Source organism: Mesocricetus auratus, unplaced genomic scaffold (genome assembly GCF_017639785.1).
Source record: "Mesocricetus auratus isolate SY011 unplaced genomic scaffold, BCM_Maur_2.0 Super-Scaffold_4256, whole genome shotgun sequence".
Classification (NCBI taxonomy): domain Eukaryota; kingdom Metazoa; phylum Chordata; class Mammalia; order Rodentia; family Cricetidae; genus Mesocricetus; species Mesocricetus auratus.
Window position 1 is genome coordinate 80,781,236 of NW_024429182.1, and position 16,746 is coordinate 80,797,981.

At 45.5% G+C, this 16,746-nt stretch overlaps 1 protein-coding gene across 5 annotated transcripts; it reads left to right on the forward strand.

Annotated features, from left to right (window-relative positions):
* The first annotated feature begins 3,088 nt into the window (after positions 1 to 3,088).
* Positions 3,089 to 8,836, forward strand: LOC121134659 (mucin-5AC-like). Of its 5 annotated transcripts, XM_040733224.1 has the most exons (5): positions 3,089 to 3,253; positions 4,167 to 4,310; positions 5,575 to 5,623; positions 6,704 to 6,811; positions 7,454 to 8,836. In XM_040733224.1, exon 5 carries the CDS (start codon positions 7,594 to 7,596, stop codon positions 8,806 to 8,808), a length of 1,215 nt encoding a protein of 404 aa, XP_040589158.1. In that variant the 5' UTR covers positions 3,089 to 3,253; positions 4,167 to 4,310; positions 5,575 to 5,623; positions 6,704 to 6,811; positions 7,454 to 7,593; the 3' UTR covers positions 8,809 to 8,836. The 5 variants fall into 5 exon arrangements, with proteins under 5 accessions (XP_040589158.1, XP_040589154.1, XP_040589162.1 ...); XM_040733220.1 differs by lacking the exon at positions 6,704 to 6,811; XM_040733228.1 differs by lacking the exon at positions 4,167 to 4,310.
* Positions 8,837 to 16,746: the final 7,910 nt, after the last annotated feature.

Consider the following 16,746-nt stretch of genomic DNA (forward strand, 5'->3'; position numbering starts at 1 on the left):
GAAGGTTAATTTATCTGTCATGGAGGACAGGGAGGTAATGCTGGATCTTACAAGTTCTTTGCCACCGAGAGGCCCCTGACTCACACAGACATCATATCCAATATATGTCTTGAGAGGCAGTGCTGCACTCTACAGCTTCCAAATGAGGCTTTGGGGGCAGGTTTGCCAGATCACACAGCCTCCACAGCCTGCGAGCAGTCATTCTCAGGAACCTGGCCCACAGCAAGGCACCAGATTAACAACCAGTCACCACAGTTTAGAAATACTGACATATTTATTCCAGGCACTCTGCAATTTGTTCTATATGATTTCCAACTACAGGGAATGACTACAAAGAGACTCAGTGCCCTTCATCAGGCACAGGCAGATGCCAGCCAGGTCTGGCTTTTTGAGAGAAGGCATTAGGAGGAAAGGTATGCAAATATTAGGAAACACGAAAATGGGACTCCAGTATGTTTGTCAGAGCTGTGCAGCCCCTGAGGCTCCAAAGTGTCCCTGGAGGAGACCCAAGTGTCCAGTAGCCACATGAAACAGTGCTTGGACTCCACAGTAAGAGAAAGAGAAGTGTAAACAGCAACAAAAAGTTCCATGTTGCCCTTACAATGAATAGAAGGTAAAAGGACAGAAAAATACCTGGTATTGAAGATGACACTATGAAAAAGACCTTTTACACTCTTAGTGGGGACACATAGCCGTGTGCATTCATCCGTATGGGTATGTGTGAAGGCCACAGTTAGATGCTGGGTGTATTCTTCTATCGATTTCCACCTCGTTTTTTAGGACAAGGTCCCTCACTCATAGTTCACTGATTTGTCTGAGTGGCCAGTGAACCCAAGACCCATCAGTCTCTTCCCCCAGTGCTGCAGTGCCCAGCTTTTGTGTGGGTTCTGGAGACCCAAACTCAGATCCCTATGTTTATGCAGCAAGCATGTTACGGATGGAGCCTCACACCAGTCCCTGGGCCATGGCTTTTGACCTGATTCATACCTGAGAAGCCAACACACACAGAAGGCCTGACCTAAGATTCGCAAAGTCTCATTTCTTTTCTTTTTAGTTTTTATTTATCTGCATTGGTGTTTTTGCCTACATGTATGTCTCTATGAGGGTGCCAGGTACCCCGGAACTAGAGTTACAGAGAGTTGTGAGCTGCCATGTAGGTGCTGGAATTGAACCCAGGTCCTCTGGAAAAACAGTCAGTGGTTTTAACCACTAAGCCATCTCTCCCGTCTCATTTCTAAGCCACATGTATTCCTGGAACAATAAGGAGGAAGGAATTCTTTCTCTATGGGCATGAGACACATCTAAAGAAGTGTCATTTAGGCTATGCATGGAAGTACATGCCTTTAATCCCAGCACTTTGGAAGGCAGGTGGATTCCCTGTGAGTTCATGGTAAGTTTCTCTGTGGCTTTGGAGGCTGTCCTATAACTAGCTCTTGTAGACCAGGCTGGTCTCAAACTCACAGAGATCTGCCTGCATCTGCCTCCCGAGTGCTGGGATTACAGGTGTATGCCACCACCGCCCAGCGGCAACTGAATTTTGCATCAGTGAAATTGTACTATAGAGCATATGCCTACTCCATTCTCCCACTTGCAGACCGTATGATCTTGGGCTTGCTGTGCTGTCTGTGTCTCAGTTCCTCATTTGTTAAGTGGTGATGGGTTAATAATAGCTGGGCATGATGGCATGCCCCAGTAGGCCCAGCAATTCCAGAGGTCAAGTGGGAGGATGGTTTGTGCCCCAGGAGTTCATAGGTCAACACCAGGAGACCCTATATCTGAAAGAGGGGGTGGTGGTGAGATAACTCAATGGATAAGTACACTTACAGTCAAAATGCCAAGTCGGATAACTTTGGTTTGATTCCCAAGGACCCACACAGTAGGAGAGAGCTGACTCTAAGCAAGTTGTCCTCTGACCTCCAAGTGTGCATCATGTATACACACACACTCACACACACGTGCGCGCTTGCGTGCGTGTGCGCACTCATGCATGCCAGAAAACACTAGAAGGAGATACAATGGTACATACCTGTAAGATAGTACACACCTGTAATCCCAGTACTCAGAAGGCTGAGGCAGGAGGATCACAAATTCAAGCCCAGCTTAGACTACAGTGTGAAACCCTGTCTTAAAACAAAGCAGAAAATGATAGGGGCCAGAGGTACAGCTCCATGACAGAGTGCTTTCCTGGCACGACAAGATCCTGGGAAAGTGAGAGAGAGAGTGAAGTGGAAAGGAGACAGAGAAGGAAAGAGGAGAGAGAGGGTGAGTATCACCCACCTGGCCAGAGTGAGTTGAATATGCTTGAAGAGACAGACTTTCTCATTTATCATCACTATTTTTATTTTTTTCACAGATGCAAGGATCCCACAATCACGAGACTATCCTCCCATGGTGATTATTCGAGGTGTGTTTCTGCTCACTGTGAAGATGGACACTCTGGGAGGGCACCCCTCTTGGGAGGAGATGATGCAGTAGCCTCTTGACAATGGGATGGGGTTCTACCACCGTCTTTCTGATGTCACACTGGCTCCCCATCTGATGAGCCCCACGGGGAGATAACCCATTCTTAGAGAAGTAGGCAAAACCCCAAAATGACAGTGCTTGTCATCTATAGCTAAATTGGGGCAGGAGAAGCTAACACAAAGGGAAGACAAGAATGAATAATAAAACCGCAGACAACCCATGTCCTGTATTCCATGTACTTGTGCAAAGTAACAAAGAAATCCCAGGCCAGGCGTTAGTGGCGCACGCCTTTAATCCCAGCACTCGGGAGGCAGAGGCAGGCAGATCTCTGTGAGTTTGAGGCCAACCTGGTCTACAGAGTGAGTTCCAGGACAGCCTCCAAAACAATACAGAGAAACCCTGTCTCAAAGAAAAAAAGGAAAAAAAGAAATCCCAAAGCAACATGGCTCAGACCATTAGGGGTTTTATTTCTAGCTTTTGGGAGGCTTCAGAGGTTAGTGGTCTGGGCAAGTGAAATGACTATGAGTACACAGTCATGTGGGGTCAAATTTCTTTTCACTTTGTTCTATGTCATAGATGGTACCCTCCCTGACTGCCACTCACTCATGGGAAGGAGAGAGGGTGGAGCAGGAAGTTGGCTTGGAAGTGAGAGATGCCTATGTTTACCCACTACACTTGGGCTCACTGTCCAAAGACGAGGACTTAGTCAAGTCACCACGTCTCCCTGAAAAGGAGGCCTGGAATGGTGGACAAGAGTGGTGAGGCTGGGGTCTGCAAGATGATTCAGCAGGTAAAAGACAGCTTGAGTTTGAACCCCTGAACTCATAAAAAGCCAGATGCCGGAGCGTCTGTAATCCCAGCACTCTTAGGGCAAGGGGAGGGGCAGAGGCAGAAGAACCGTCTGAAAGCTTGAGGACCAGCTTAGCCTAGAGCACTCAGCCAAGCAGCAACAAGAGAGACCCTACCTCAGAGCAAGTGAAATGAGAGAACCAAATTCCACAAGCTGCCCTCTGACCTCCACGCATGTGCTGTCATATGCACGCATCTAAACTCTCACACACACAATGATATTAACTGACTAATCAATTCATTTGTTAAAACACTGACAAGGGGCTGGTGAATGGCCCAGAAAGCAAAGGAACCTGCTGTTAAGCCTGACTAAGTTTGATTGCCAGCACTCTCATGGTGGAGGAAGAGAACAGACTCTTGCAAGGTATCCTCTGGCCTCTACTCACATGCTGTACACACACACACACACACACACACACACACACACACACACACACACACAGAGTTAATTTAAAATGCAATAAATTTTTTAAATGATATGCCACTGTGCCATCAGACTTCTTGACTGTGGAGAAAGTGGAAAATGGATGTGGGAGATGACTAGATTAATAGCATTAAGAGTTTACCTAGCACTATCCCATGTTAGATACTAGGAAATAAAGGTTCAGAGCTGAATATACAGCTTGATGGAATTGAGGCCAAGCAGGTTAGAGCCAGGATTCCCAACTCACTGACCCTTGTAGCCCACAGCTACGTGGAGCATGGGCCTCAAAGACCAAGACAGGAGCTCTGAGGGGTAAGGGGAGCTGTGTGAAATGGCTTTGTGCATGGCCACCCTGCTGTCTCATTCACTGGATTGTGCACTCCAGATGGACAGAGATAATTTTCCCCTTTCTCTAACCCTGATGCCACAGTTAGTGCTCAGTGGTGACTGAGTCATCAAGTCACTGCATAGGTGCATGAAGACCTCTTCCAGACATGGATTTGATGTCACAGATAAGGAGGGTATGATTAGCCAGTAAACAAGGGAACCTTCATGTCACCCACATCTCCCTCAGGTAAGTAAGAGAGCCTGCCCCATGATTCCCACAGCAGTTGGTGAGGTCCCTGAGTCTTAGACCTGCCCAGTATTCTGATCTCTTAGTGGGTAGTACTTACCCCATTAAAGTGTGGCTTGGGAACAGAGAGGTGGCCTTGTTTTCAGAAGGTGGTCCAGCATAGCAGGGAAGAGGTCACACTCTGAGAACTACCTGCCTGGATTCCAAACCATGCTTTGCTGATGCCTAGCTCTGTGGAGAATGCTATGTTAGTCAGCTTTACATTGCTGTGGCAAAATACTTGAGATACTCAACTTTAAAAAATGAAAGGAACCAGGTATAGTGATGCATGCCTTTAATCCCAGCACTCGGGAGACTGGGCTGGTGGATCTCTGAATAGCAAGTTCCAGGCCACAGGAGATACTATCAAAAAAGAAAGAGAAAAAAAGAAAAGGAATATAAATCTGGGAATATAACTCAAACACAAAGCATCAGGACTTGGACTCCATCCTCAGCATATGAGACAGACAGACAGACAGACAGACAGACAGACAGACAGACAGACAGACAGACAGAGACAGAGATGCTTGTGTCCGTTTTGCTCATGGTTGCAGAAGTCTCAGACCTTGTTGCTTGACCCTATCATCTTCAGTCCTGTGACAAGGCAACACATCACAGTGAGGAAGGTAGGATAGAGGAAGTTGCTTGCCTTGAGTCAGGGGAGAAGCAGAGAGAAGGGGGCAGAAAGGGAGGACAGGGCCTGCTATCCCCTTCAATGATATGCCTCAACGACCTAACTTCCTTCAATCAGGCCCTACCTCTTAAATGTTCTGCCCCCTCCCAGTGGCACCACAAGCTGGGCACCCAGCCTTCAATACCTGGGCCTTTGGGGGCATTCACAAACTGTAAAAACAGCTTACCTATAAAAATGGGGAATTAGGCTGGGTGGTAGTGGCATACTCTTAATCCCAACACTTGGGAGGCAGGAGCAGTTAGATCTCTGAGTTAGAAGCCAGCCTGGTCTACAGAGTGAGTTCCAATATAGCCAGGGCTATGCAGAGTAACCCTGCCTCAGAGAAGTCAGGGGAGTCGGGCATTAGCGCTGGGAAGCAACTCAATATTAGAGTGCTTGCCTGACATGAATGATAGATACCTCACCTCCAGTACCCTCCTCCAAAATACAAAAATAAGAATGTGATCTTAATTGTGCATTAGTCAGCTGAAGCTGCTGTAACAAAACACCTTAAACTGAATGGTTTAAACGGAAGACATTTATTCCTCACAGTTTTGAAGACTGGAAACACAGAAGCAAGTGCCAAATGGCTCTGCTACAGGTAAGGCTTTCTTTGTGGCTGTATTCATGTTGTGTCCTTATGTGGCAGAGGGAATGAGCCAGAGTGGGGGTGGGGAGATGAAAAAGGAAGAGATCACTCTGGTCTTCCTTCTTTTTCTTACTTAAGACACAATCCCACCACAGGGCCCCACCCCCATAACCTCTTGCTGTATGGCATCCTTCCCGGGAAAACACGAACAAATATCAACTCATCCCAGATAGAGAACCAATGACAGACCAAAGTAACAGTATGATCAAAGTCTAACTTGGTAAACCAATGAGTTCACTGGGATTACCTACAAAGTATGAGTAAGGGGTTTTTCTACAAGAGCAATTTGTATCACCATGAGCTCACACCAATACAGGTGACAGTTCATAAAGTTAGAGCCCTGGAGCTCTTTACTCAACTTGCAGGCAGCTCTATCGGTTGGAGAGCCTTCTCTCCTCAGCAGCTGGCCTGACTCGTTTCCTGTCAACATGACACAAGCTAGAGTCACCTGACAAGAAGGAGCCTCAGTTAAGAAAACCCCTCCATAAGATTGACCTGTATACAAGTCTTTGGGCACTTTCTGAAGTATTGATATGGAAAGACCCAGCTTACTGTGGGTGGGGCCACCCCTGGACTAGTGGTCCTAGTTCACAGGAAAACAGGCTGAGTAACTCATGGGGAGCAAGTCAATAAGCAGCGCTCCTCCATGGCCTCTGCATCTGTTTCGGCCTTAACTTCCCTGCGTGACAGACTACAAGCTGAGAGGTGGAATGGAATGAACCCTTTCCTGACCAAGTTACTTTTGGTCATGGTGTTTTACCACAGCAATAGAAACTCTATGACAGAAATTGATACCAGATCATGGGGCATTGCTGTGACAGACCTAACTGTGTTTTGGTAGGATTGTGGTAGCATTTTTTGAACTTTAGATAGGAAAAGCTATTGAGTGCTCAAAGTGTCTGCTCATATAACAACGCCTGATATTCATATAAGTTTGAAGGGAGTGGAACCTTGTGAATCAGTTAAGTTTCAGGGGCTTCCTGAATCCAGAGAGTTTTTTTTACAGTATCAGTCTTTATATCCTCCCTTTAGAATTTTCTGAGTCTTAAGGAGCTTACCTCCAGGACACATGGAACGTTCCAGGTCTAAAGAAATTGCTACATGACACCTCCTAAATGCAGTCTTCAACAGGAACATGGGGTAGGGTTACAAATATTCAGTCTATAATAATTACTTTCCTCAGGAAAATTTTAAGAGGTATAAGCTGAATTTTTAAAAGATTTATTTATTTTTATTTTATGTGTATGAGCATTTTACTTGCATGTCTGCATATGAACTGTATGCATGCCTGATGCCCATGGAGACCAGTTCCCTGGAACTGGAGTTATAAATGGTTTTAAGCTGACATTTGGGTGATAGGAATTGAACTCAGGTTCTCAGCAAGAGTATCAAGAGCTCTTAACCACTGAACATCTTCTCATCGCTGAACCACAGAACATCTCCCCATCCCTGAACCACCAAGCATCTCCCCAGCCCTTAAGCTAGTGTTAAGCCCTTGTCAGTATAACTGGCATGAACATAACCCTTGTAGATGTTTCCAGTTCCAACAGGTTCAGCATTTATTGGATAAATTAATGAAAGTATGAGTCAATTAATGGTGTAGAATGAATGGTTGAATATATAAATCAACCTACAAGGAAATGAGAAGGGAATGAATGAACATATGAATAAATGCAAGAATAACTAGATAAATGATTGGGAAGTAGGAAAAAAGAGAACCTCTTTTCTGGGAGAGTTTCCCTAGAATTCCTGCTTCAGTATCACAAATTTCTTTTCCTGTAGGAATGGAGTAGCCTTTGAGGTCAACTCAGTGACAGCATCTCCAGGGACCTCTGTATCACACCCACCACCCATGAACCACTTGCCTCCTGTGATCCCTGACCCAGACTAAAGTCACTCAACGAGTCATAGGACATCCCCCTATGATGACAGCCAAGAACATTTCCCCAGGCTCAAAGCCATTGACCTACATCCTGTACCAGACATCTTCAGAAGCCCCCAAACATATCACCAAATCTTTCAAGACCAACAAGTCCAAAGGATCCCTCCTCAAAACGCCGGACTTGGTAGGAAATTGGTCCAAGAAGTCTCCAGAGAATTGTGGGTGCTATCTTTCTGAGCCTAAAAATTTCTACCACCTGGACCTGTGTCCCCTTACAGTAGGAAAGCTTCTGGCCCCAGAGCTGCTGAAACATATCCCTATTCCCAAGGCCACAAAAGTCTACATCCCTGAGGATTCCACAGCTAGGCTTCAACTGATTGATCAGACATATGGGTTCAGAAACAGTATCAACCCAACCCTGTGCTCTCCTAGTAATTCACCCACTGAATCAATCATGAAGGTACCCTCTGCAGATACCATGAAGGTACCCTCTATATCAGTCATGAAGGCATCCTCTGAAGACACCATTAAGATACCCTCTGCATCAAACATGAAGACATCCTCTATAGATACCATGAAGGTACCCTCTACATCAACCATGAAGATGCTGTCTACAGATACCATGAAGATGCCCTCTACATCAACCATGATGACACCTTCTACAGACCTCATGAAGGTACCTGCTATATCAGTTACGAAGGCATCCTCTACAAATGCCATGAAGGTACCCTCTGCATCACTCATGAAGACACCCTTTGCAGATGCTATTAAGGTACCCTCTGCATTACTCATGAAGACACCCTTTGCAGATTCCATGAAGGTACCCTCTGTATCAACCATGAAGACACCCTCTGCAGATACCCTGAAGGTGCCCTCTGTATCAACCATGAAGACATCCTCTGTAGATACCATGAAGGTACCCTCTGAATCAACCATAAAGACACCCTCTGCAGATACCATGAAGGCACCCTCTGCATCAACCATAAAGACACCCTCTGCAGATAACCTGAAGGTACCCTCTACAACAATTGTGAAGGCACCCTCTTTGGTAGCCTCAAAACAACCCTCTGCAGGGGCCATGAAATCAAGAACCAGGACTCACCCTAAGAACCAAAAGAAGCAAGACAAAGAAAAACTTAGCCTTTCTCTTGACCTGGTGCTTGTCAACCCAAACTGGTTAGTTCCAGGCATCCAACATCTCCCTATTCCAGAGGCCACAAAGGTCACAATCCCAGGAACCCATGTTATTTATTGAACTACCATACAATAAACATCTGACTGCAGTTTCTGTCCCCTACATTGAGTCTAGTGCTCCCAGCTGAGTGGGCTGTGCACTGTGCAAGGTCAGCCTGCATCTACAGCCTGTTGTTCACATTGTTGTACAGATGTCATAGATTTGTGTCTTTGCTTTGACAAATTCAGCAGATGGCAGTAATGTGTCTTGGAGAACCAGAATCTTTTAATTAAAGAAAAACATCCAAAGAGCTATTGACGACTTGGAGTTGCAGCTCAGTTGGTAGAATGATTGTCTAACACACGTAAAGCCCTGAGTTCAAGATCCAGAAACTGTGTAAGCTGTGAGGTGGCATGTGTCTGTACTCCCAGAATTTGAGAGACAAAAGTAGAAAAATCAAAAGTTCAAGATAATCCTTGGCAACATAGAGTTTCTGAGGTCAATCATGGCTCAAGGTTTGAGGAAGATGCAGGTATATCTCTTGAGTTCGAGGCCAGTTTGATCTACAGAGCAGGTTCCAGAACAGTCAGGGCTACACAGAGAAACCCCATCTCAAAAAGAATTGAAAGTAACCCCTCATCCATGCTCAGGAAAGCCCAGTGAACACATTTAATCCCTTGATGGGCTCTGTTAGAATCACACTTTGGTTTGTTGTTGAGACCTTAAGAGGAGTGGATGTTGTTTAATGTCCCAGGGAAGGGATTCTTGTAACTGTGCTGAACATTCTTACCAACTCTTGTTTCTATGCACCTAGCAACCGAGTCAGTTTTTCTTCAGGAAAGAATTATGGTTCATATGGAACCAAGGGTGGAATTTGGAGTCAGGTCGACTTGAATTCTAAGTATTCTTAGGTGTCACCCTCTTCTGCCTTTTAGGAGAAAAGAAAGAACACCCCAGAAACTGGCAGAAACAGCTGTTGTCCATATCTCCCTATTTCTCATATCTCCCTTCACAGTAGTAGTTCTCAGCCAAAGGTCACCTGGACTTCATAGGGACATTGACTGATGCCTGCAGGTTTTGGTTATCACAGTTTAGAGAAGGGCTACTTAGTCCATACACCCTTATGGAAGAATCACTTGGGCAAAATCATTGAGTCTGAGGTGAGAGTCTACAATGTTCAGCAACAGGCTTCCAGTTCCTCAGCTGGACATGCAGCTGCCTAGAATAATGAGCTGCTGTGGCTCTGGGTGGTCACGTGACTAAGTTCTGGCCAAGGGAACTTGACCAATTTCCTTTTTTATTTTAATTTTATAAACTTTATTATTTTTTTAAAAACTTGCAAGAAAGTAAAAACATTTTGCACCAAAGTTAACCAGACTCAAATTCTATAGTTTTTTGACAATTTATTTTATGTGTGTATATGGATGTGTGTGTATATGTGAGTGTGTGTACACATGTATATGTACCCTCAGAGGCCAGAAGAGGGTATCAGATCTCTTGGAGCTAGAGTTACAGGTGTTTGTGAGCTGCTCTATATGAAACCTGGAATGCAAACTTCACTAGTCATGACTGAGCAGTAGGTGCTTTTAACAGATGAGCCTTCTTCTCTTCTTTGGACATCTGTAGCATACCCTTAAAAGAGGAATGCCTCACCTTCAAACCTGCAGGTGGGAGTCAGCATCCTGGGCTCAGGAGAACAGCTGGGAAGAGCTGTCAGGCCAGCAGCTTTCATGGGAGACAGAAACAAAATTTCATCTTGTTAATATTAATTATTATTATGATTATTATCATTACTTATTGTGTGTGTTGTGTGTTTGGGTGCATGTACATTCATAAATGCCAAAGGTTGGTGACATCCAGTGTTGGGGAAGTCTTATGTCAATAAAGCACTATTGAGCCAATAGGGAACCAAGATAGGAAGGACTAGGAGTCCAGGAGGACTCTGGGAAGGAGAAACACAGGAGAGTTGAGAAGTAACACCATGGGGTAGGAAGCCCGGAAACGTCTCCGGTAAGAGAAATACATAGATTAACAATCATGGGGTAATTACTTAAGTCAGAGATAGCCAGGAAGAAACAAGCAAGGCCAACAGCTTCATAATGAATATAGCCTCCTGTGTGTTTATTTGGGACTGATGCGGCTCTAGAACCAGGACGGCGGGAAGGTTTCTCTCAAGGAAAAAGCTTCTCTTTACAATCCAGTGTCTCTCATTCACTTTGTTTTTACTTAATTAAAATTTGATTTATTTTAGGGGGAGGAGCATTGCTGTGGCGCATGTGTGAAGAGTACGAGACAACTGACAGAGCTGACGCTCTCCTTCCCTCTACCCTGTGGTCTCTGAGAATTCAACTCGGGTTGTCGGGCGTGGTGGCAGGCGCCTTGACTCCTAAGCCATCCTGCTGTCCTCTCCATCTTAGTTTTTTGAGATGGAATCTCTCAAGGAACCTGGAGCTCGTCCACTCTGCTAAACTACCTAGCCAATGGGCCCCAGGGAGCCATCTGTCTCTGTTTCCCCGTCAATGGAATTACAATCACCCACCACTGCACCCAGTTTTCACATGGGAGCCAAACTCAGGTAGGTCCTCAGAGGACTCTAAATCAAACAAGCTATCTCCTACCACAAATACACACACACACTGATTTTGAGTCTTGTGTCTAACAATCAAATCTTCACACTAACTAACAAGATAGGGCAACACCACCCCACTTCTTCTAGGCTCTTTAGAAAATGCCCCCCAGACAGACTTTGATTGGGCAGCAGATTCTGAGACATGGGAAAGCATTCTCTCACTGCTAAGTCATTGCAGCCCAGTGACATTGTCACTCTGGCATTTGGCTACAAGTCATTTCTGTCTGAGTATGTCAGCCCATCAAATTTCCAGACCTGAATCTCTGCACACACACAAAAACATCTCCTGAATAGAGAGCAGGTGCACATTTCTGAAATTTTCATGAGATCCTGGGTTATAGGCAAAGGCTCAGTGAATCCACCGAACTAGACCACAATGTGGGTAGGAAGACAGTTTATTTGGGGAATCAAACTGTTGAGCTGTTATTTCTCAAGGGGCAAAGAATGGTGTGTACTGGGAAAGCCTTGTCAGCTTTATGGGGACAGTTGGCAGTGAAGGAGGGGTGTGAGCCAGGGCAGCCTGGGACCCAGTATAAGAGCTTTGACCTGTTGCAGACTGTTTGAGTTAATGAGGAACTAGATGACCTTTGTCCAAGGTAGTAGACCATTCTGGGGTGGGGTAGATACAGGAAGTAATGTCTTTTCTTGACAAACAGAAACCCCCTTCACTAGAATTCTGAGGAATGTTGAGTTTGGGCTCTTATTTACCTGGTAGCAATCCTACCATTTACCCAGTCAGAGTCCAGCCTGAGTTGAACCCAGGCTGTCATTTAGGACATTGTCAGCAGCATATTGTCCACCATTTTGGCGGGCCCACTTTGGACTAACACTGGGGAGAACAGAATGAAGGTCCAGGAACCTAGCCTGGCTGAGCAGGTTGCAGTACCTCTATCCTCCATAGTGATGGGAGGCTGTGACTGTTCACCCATGTGTCATGTGCTCTCCACGAGTCACCTGCACTGGTTCTTAAGTCTAGGGGACACACAGTATATGTTCAGGTCATGGCTAAGCTTTTCATATGTGCAGTGGAGGAAATGCTGGCCTTCGTGTTGACATGCCTGGCTTCCTAACTCCCAAACCTGGCTTGAATGAGCTATGTTATACTTTTTGTTTACAGTGACATTTAAACTGGCTTCGGCAAAAGTGTGGGGAACTTACTGACTTGTGTCACTTATTGCAAAATCAAAGAGTGTCTGGATCCAGGGACCAGATTAACTGTGTTACTGGGTTCCACATGCCTGGTGCCTCAGCATCTGCCCTTCCTTCATGCTTGCTCTGAGCACTCCAGGTTCCAGAAGAGCCAATAACATGACTGAGACCTGCATCACCTTGGGCAGGTTTCCACTTTATTGAAAAGCCCATTCTCAGAGTCCTCCCCTCCTCTCAGAAAGTGATTTTCAAATAGAATCTTAGTACCCACCTTCCACAGTGGTCTTCCAGCTCCAGGCTACAGTGTGCCTGGCCCAGTCACACTGGAACTAGACGTTCATCAGTTTCAGCCTCAGGGCTCAAGGGAGACAATTAATTCAACCCCATGAGCACAATAAAGCTTAAGACACAACTACATCAACACTCTTTATAGAGTACTGTAGCATCTTTCATAAAGATGGGTCTATAGATTGACAAGCTCATAGTAAGGGGCTGGGCAAGGATCTGATGTGGGCTTGTACTCACAGATAGCACAGAGGTCACCAGGCTATTAGCCACATCCATTCCCAGAAGGCAGAAAACAGGTCAGAGGTCTCTCCCCTTGGAGAGACAACCTTGTGTGCTCGACACCACTGGTTCCCCTAAGGCTTATCTGTGAGCACAAGGACCTCTGTCCTCCCACATTCCATCACTAAGCTACATCCATGCTCTCTTTTTACTTTTTCTTACAAGATGATGTATCATGAAATTGCCCAACTTTGACTTGAACTCCCTCTGTAGGTCAGGCTTTCCTTGAACTCCCTTTGTAGACCAAGCTGGCCTTGAACTCCCTCTATAGCCAAGGCTTGTGATCTTCTTACTTTGGCCTCCCAAGTAACTAGGAACACAGGCCTGTACCACTAGGCCCAACTATGAAATATTTTCTAGATATCATATATAAAGCTTCATTTGAGATCATGTCCAGGCACCATGAAAATACAGAATCTAGGACTAGTAGAATTTTTAAAATACACTTCTGTTTATTGGAGAACACATTCATACAGAAAAATAGTACATCTGACATTTACATAGACCATTACTGAATTTTTGACATCTGACATTTTGGCTAGATAGTCATATTTTTAATGTTAATAAGAACACTAAATGTATTTACCATCGTGACCATTTTAAATGTGCAATTGAAAATGTTAAACACAACCACAGTGCTGTGCATGGGTCTTGATCACTTTTCAGTACCCCAAATCACTGCTCACGTACCCTCCTCCGTTGTCTGCTAAACACCATTTTTCTGCTTGCTGAGATTTTTTTGTTTGTGGTGGGGAAGGGGGAGTTGTTTTGTGGTGCTGGGAATCAAACCCAAGAACTTATGCATGCTAGGCAAGCACCCTACCTCTGAATTTCATCCTCAGCCCCTGGAGTTTTTAAAAAACTGTGTGGCTGGATGTGGTGGCCCATGACTTTAGTCCCAGCACTCAGGAGGCAGAGGCAGGTGGATCTCTGTGAGTTCAAAACCATCCTGGCCAACACAGTGAGTTCCACCCAGGACTATGTAGAGAGTGTCTAGGGGTATGAAACAGTCTCAGGATTGGTGTGCTTCCAGGTTTGGGTTACCTGCCCTATGTTGATTGGTCAACTGGTTGTTATGGTCCATAGGCCCTCCCAGGGCAGTTGTTATGTTTTGCACGTCACTGTTGTGTCCGTAAAGCACACCCAGAGCCGTAAAGCACAGCCCTGCCAGCTAACTTCTTTTTTTCTTTTTGGTTTTTCGAGACAGGGTTTCTCTGTATTGTTTTAGAGGCTGTCCTGGAACTCGCTCTGTAGACCAGGCTGGCCTCAAACTCACAGAGATCCACCTGCCTCTGCCTACCGAGTGCTGGGATTAAAGCCGTGCACCACCACCGCCTGGCTGCCAGCTAACTTCTGATTGGTTCCTTGCCACGAGGAGGGCATCTGACCTTAGTGACCAGGACAGGAGCGGCAAGGTCATGCAAGCACATGTTAGCCTGTAATGGCTGCTAAAATAGAGGACTGGTCACTACAGAGTCAAGGAGATGTCATGTAACTACCTAAAGGTAGGATGCCCAGGCATTCTCTCTAGCCACAAGTTCTTGGTCAGGTTTATAGTTCCAGGATGAGTTCCTTCCTTTTAAGTGGATCTTAATCTCATCAGAAAGCTATTATGAGGGTGGGGACAAGTAAATTAGCACAGGTAGAGATAAAAAGAAGTGAAAGGAAAAAGGACCTCCCTTTTTGGAAGCCAGCCACACTTCTAACTCCTAGCTTGTGTGACTCTCTCTCTCTCTCTGGTAAATAAATATATTGTATCTTCTATAGCATCGGCTATCATCATTGCAGTACCAGTTTGGTTTCTCCAAATCTTTTGACCAAAGTGTGTGGCAAAGGGAAGCAAAACAAAGGGGAAAAGGATAGGGGAAGGAAAAAGAATAGAAGGGGAGGGGAAGAAGGGAAATGAGAGGGAGGAGGTTTGCTGGCTAGCCTTATGTCAACTTGACACAACCTAGAGTTATCTGAACGGAGAGAAATTTAGAGAAAGCCTCCATAAGATCCAGATGTAAGGCATTTTCTTAATTAGTGGTTGATGGGGGAGGGCCCAGCCCACAGTGGGTGGGTCAATCCCTGGGCTGGTGGTGCTGGGTTTTATGAGAAAGAGGTTAAGAGCTCAGAGGTTAGGAGTGCTGACTGCTCTTCTAGAGGTCATGAGTTCAATTCCCAGCAAGCACATGGTGGCTCACAACCTCTAAAATAAGATTTGGTGCCCTCTTCTGGTGTGCCAGAAAGTATGCAGGTAGAACACTGTATATGTAACAAATAAAGTCTTTTTTTTAAAAAGAGAAAGAAAGAAGGCTGAGGAAGGCAGTAATCACCAACTCCTACCTCCAGGTTCCTGCCCTATTTGAGTTTCTGCTGCGACCTTCCTTAGTAATGAACTGTGGTCTGAAAGTGTAAGTGAAATGAGTCCTGATTCCCCCAAATTCCTCCTGGTCATGGAGTTTCATCGCAGGAGCTTGCAGGCTCCCATCTTACCTTTGGCCCTGTGTTCCTCCTTTGGTCCTGTGTTCCTCCTTATGTCTTTAATGCTAAGCTTAGCATTTATGTGCAACATCTTCCTCATCCTCATGTCAACCTCAGTCACTATTATCACATTCCTGTGAACAATGAGGAGATGACTCTCAGAGAAGTTAAACTACCTACCCAAGGTCACACGGTAAGTTGCCTGGACAGGATGCCCCTTTGGTATAAGTGCCCTCCACCAACCTTATACTCCTTCTGCCTAAGAGTCTTTGGTTTCTCTACAATCTAAACCCTGTGTCATCTGGAAAGGACCCTAGAAGCAAGCTGGGAAGCCTTACCTGCCCTGCCTCCCAGTTCTCCTGTCCTGCTTTGCATTCATGACAACATTGTTCTTGTTCCCACTCCAGAGCCAATAAGCTGTGGCTTGCCTGGCTGCCTTTGAGTCACTGGACCTGGCAGACAGTGCTAAACTAATTTTCCAGGATCGTTGGGAAGCATTTGGCTTCTGTCTCCCCAGCTAAGAGCCTTGCAGACAGTGGCAGCAGGCTGATAGGACCCAGGGCTCCCTGCCTGGTCCAGGGAAGCTCAGTCTGCCATGTGATCAGATCCTGATTGACGAAGTGGTCCTGACTTAAAGAGGGCCCTGTGCTGGATCAAACTTTGGAAAATGGATACCAAACCACAAGGATGCTATTAGAACGTGTGTGGAAATGGAAGCAGATGGAGAAAACCATTGCTAGTTTTTACAAAGATTCGGGCTAGGATTGTAACTGGATAGGAGAGTAACAGCACATGTGTGAGGCTCTGGACTTCATGCAAAAACAAAGGGCAAAGCCAGGGCTCTCACCGCATATGCAAACAACCTAACCTTCTGTTAACACAAAAACACATCTCTAGCATTAAAAGGGAATAAGAGATAATTTATTCTAGAGCCAAGTATGAGTGCTGGTGACCTAGGAATACAGTTTAGGTTACACCAAATTCCATATCTGTGTACCACGTCTCTGCCTGATTTCTTCAGAGGACTGCAAAGGGCATCAGATCCCCTGGGATTTCAGTTACAGACCATTGTGAGCCATCATGTGGATGCTGAGTTGAACCTGGATCTCTGGAAGAGCAACCAGAGCTCTTAACCACTGAACCACCTCTCCATGTCCAATGGAAGAAGTTTTATAAAGATTTTCTTTAAACTTACAGAACAAAGAAGA

What these genes read in the sequence shown, in the direction of transcription:
- LOC121134659 (XM_040733224.1), top strand. Translation starts at nt 7,594, where the DNA reads ATGATGACAGCCAAGAACATTTCCCCAGGCTCAAAGCCATTGACCTAC.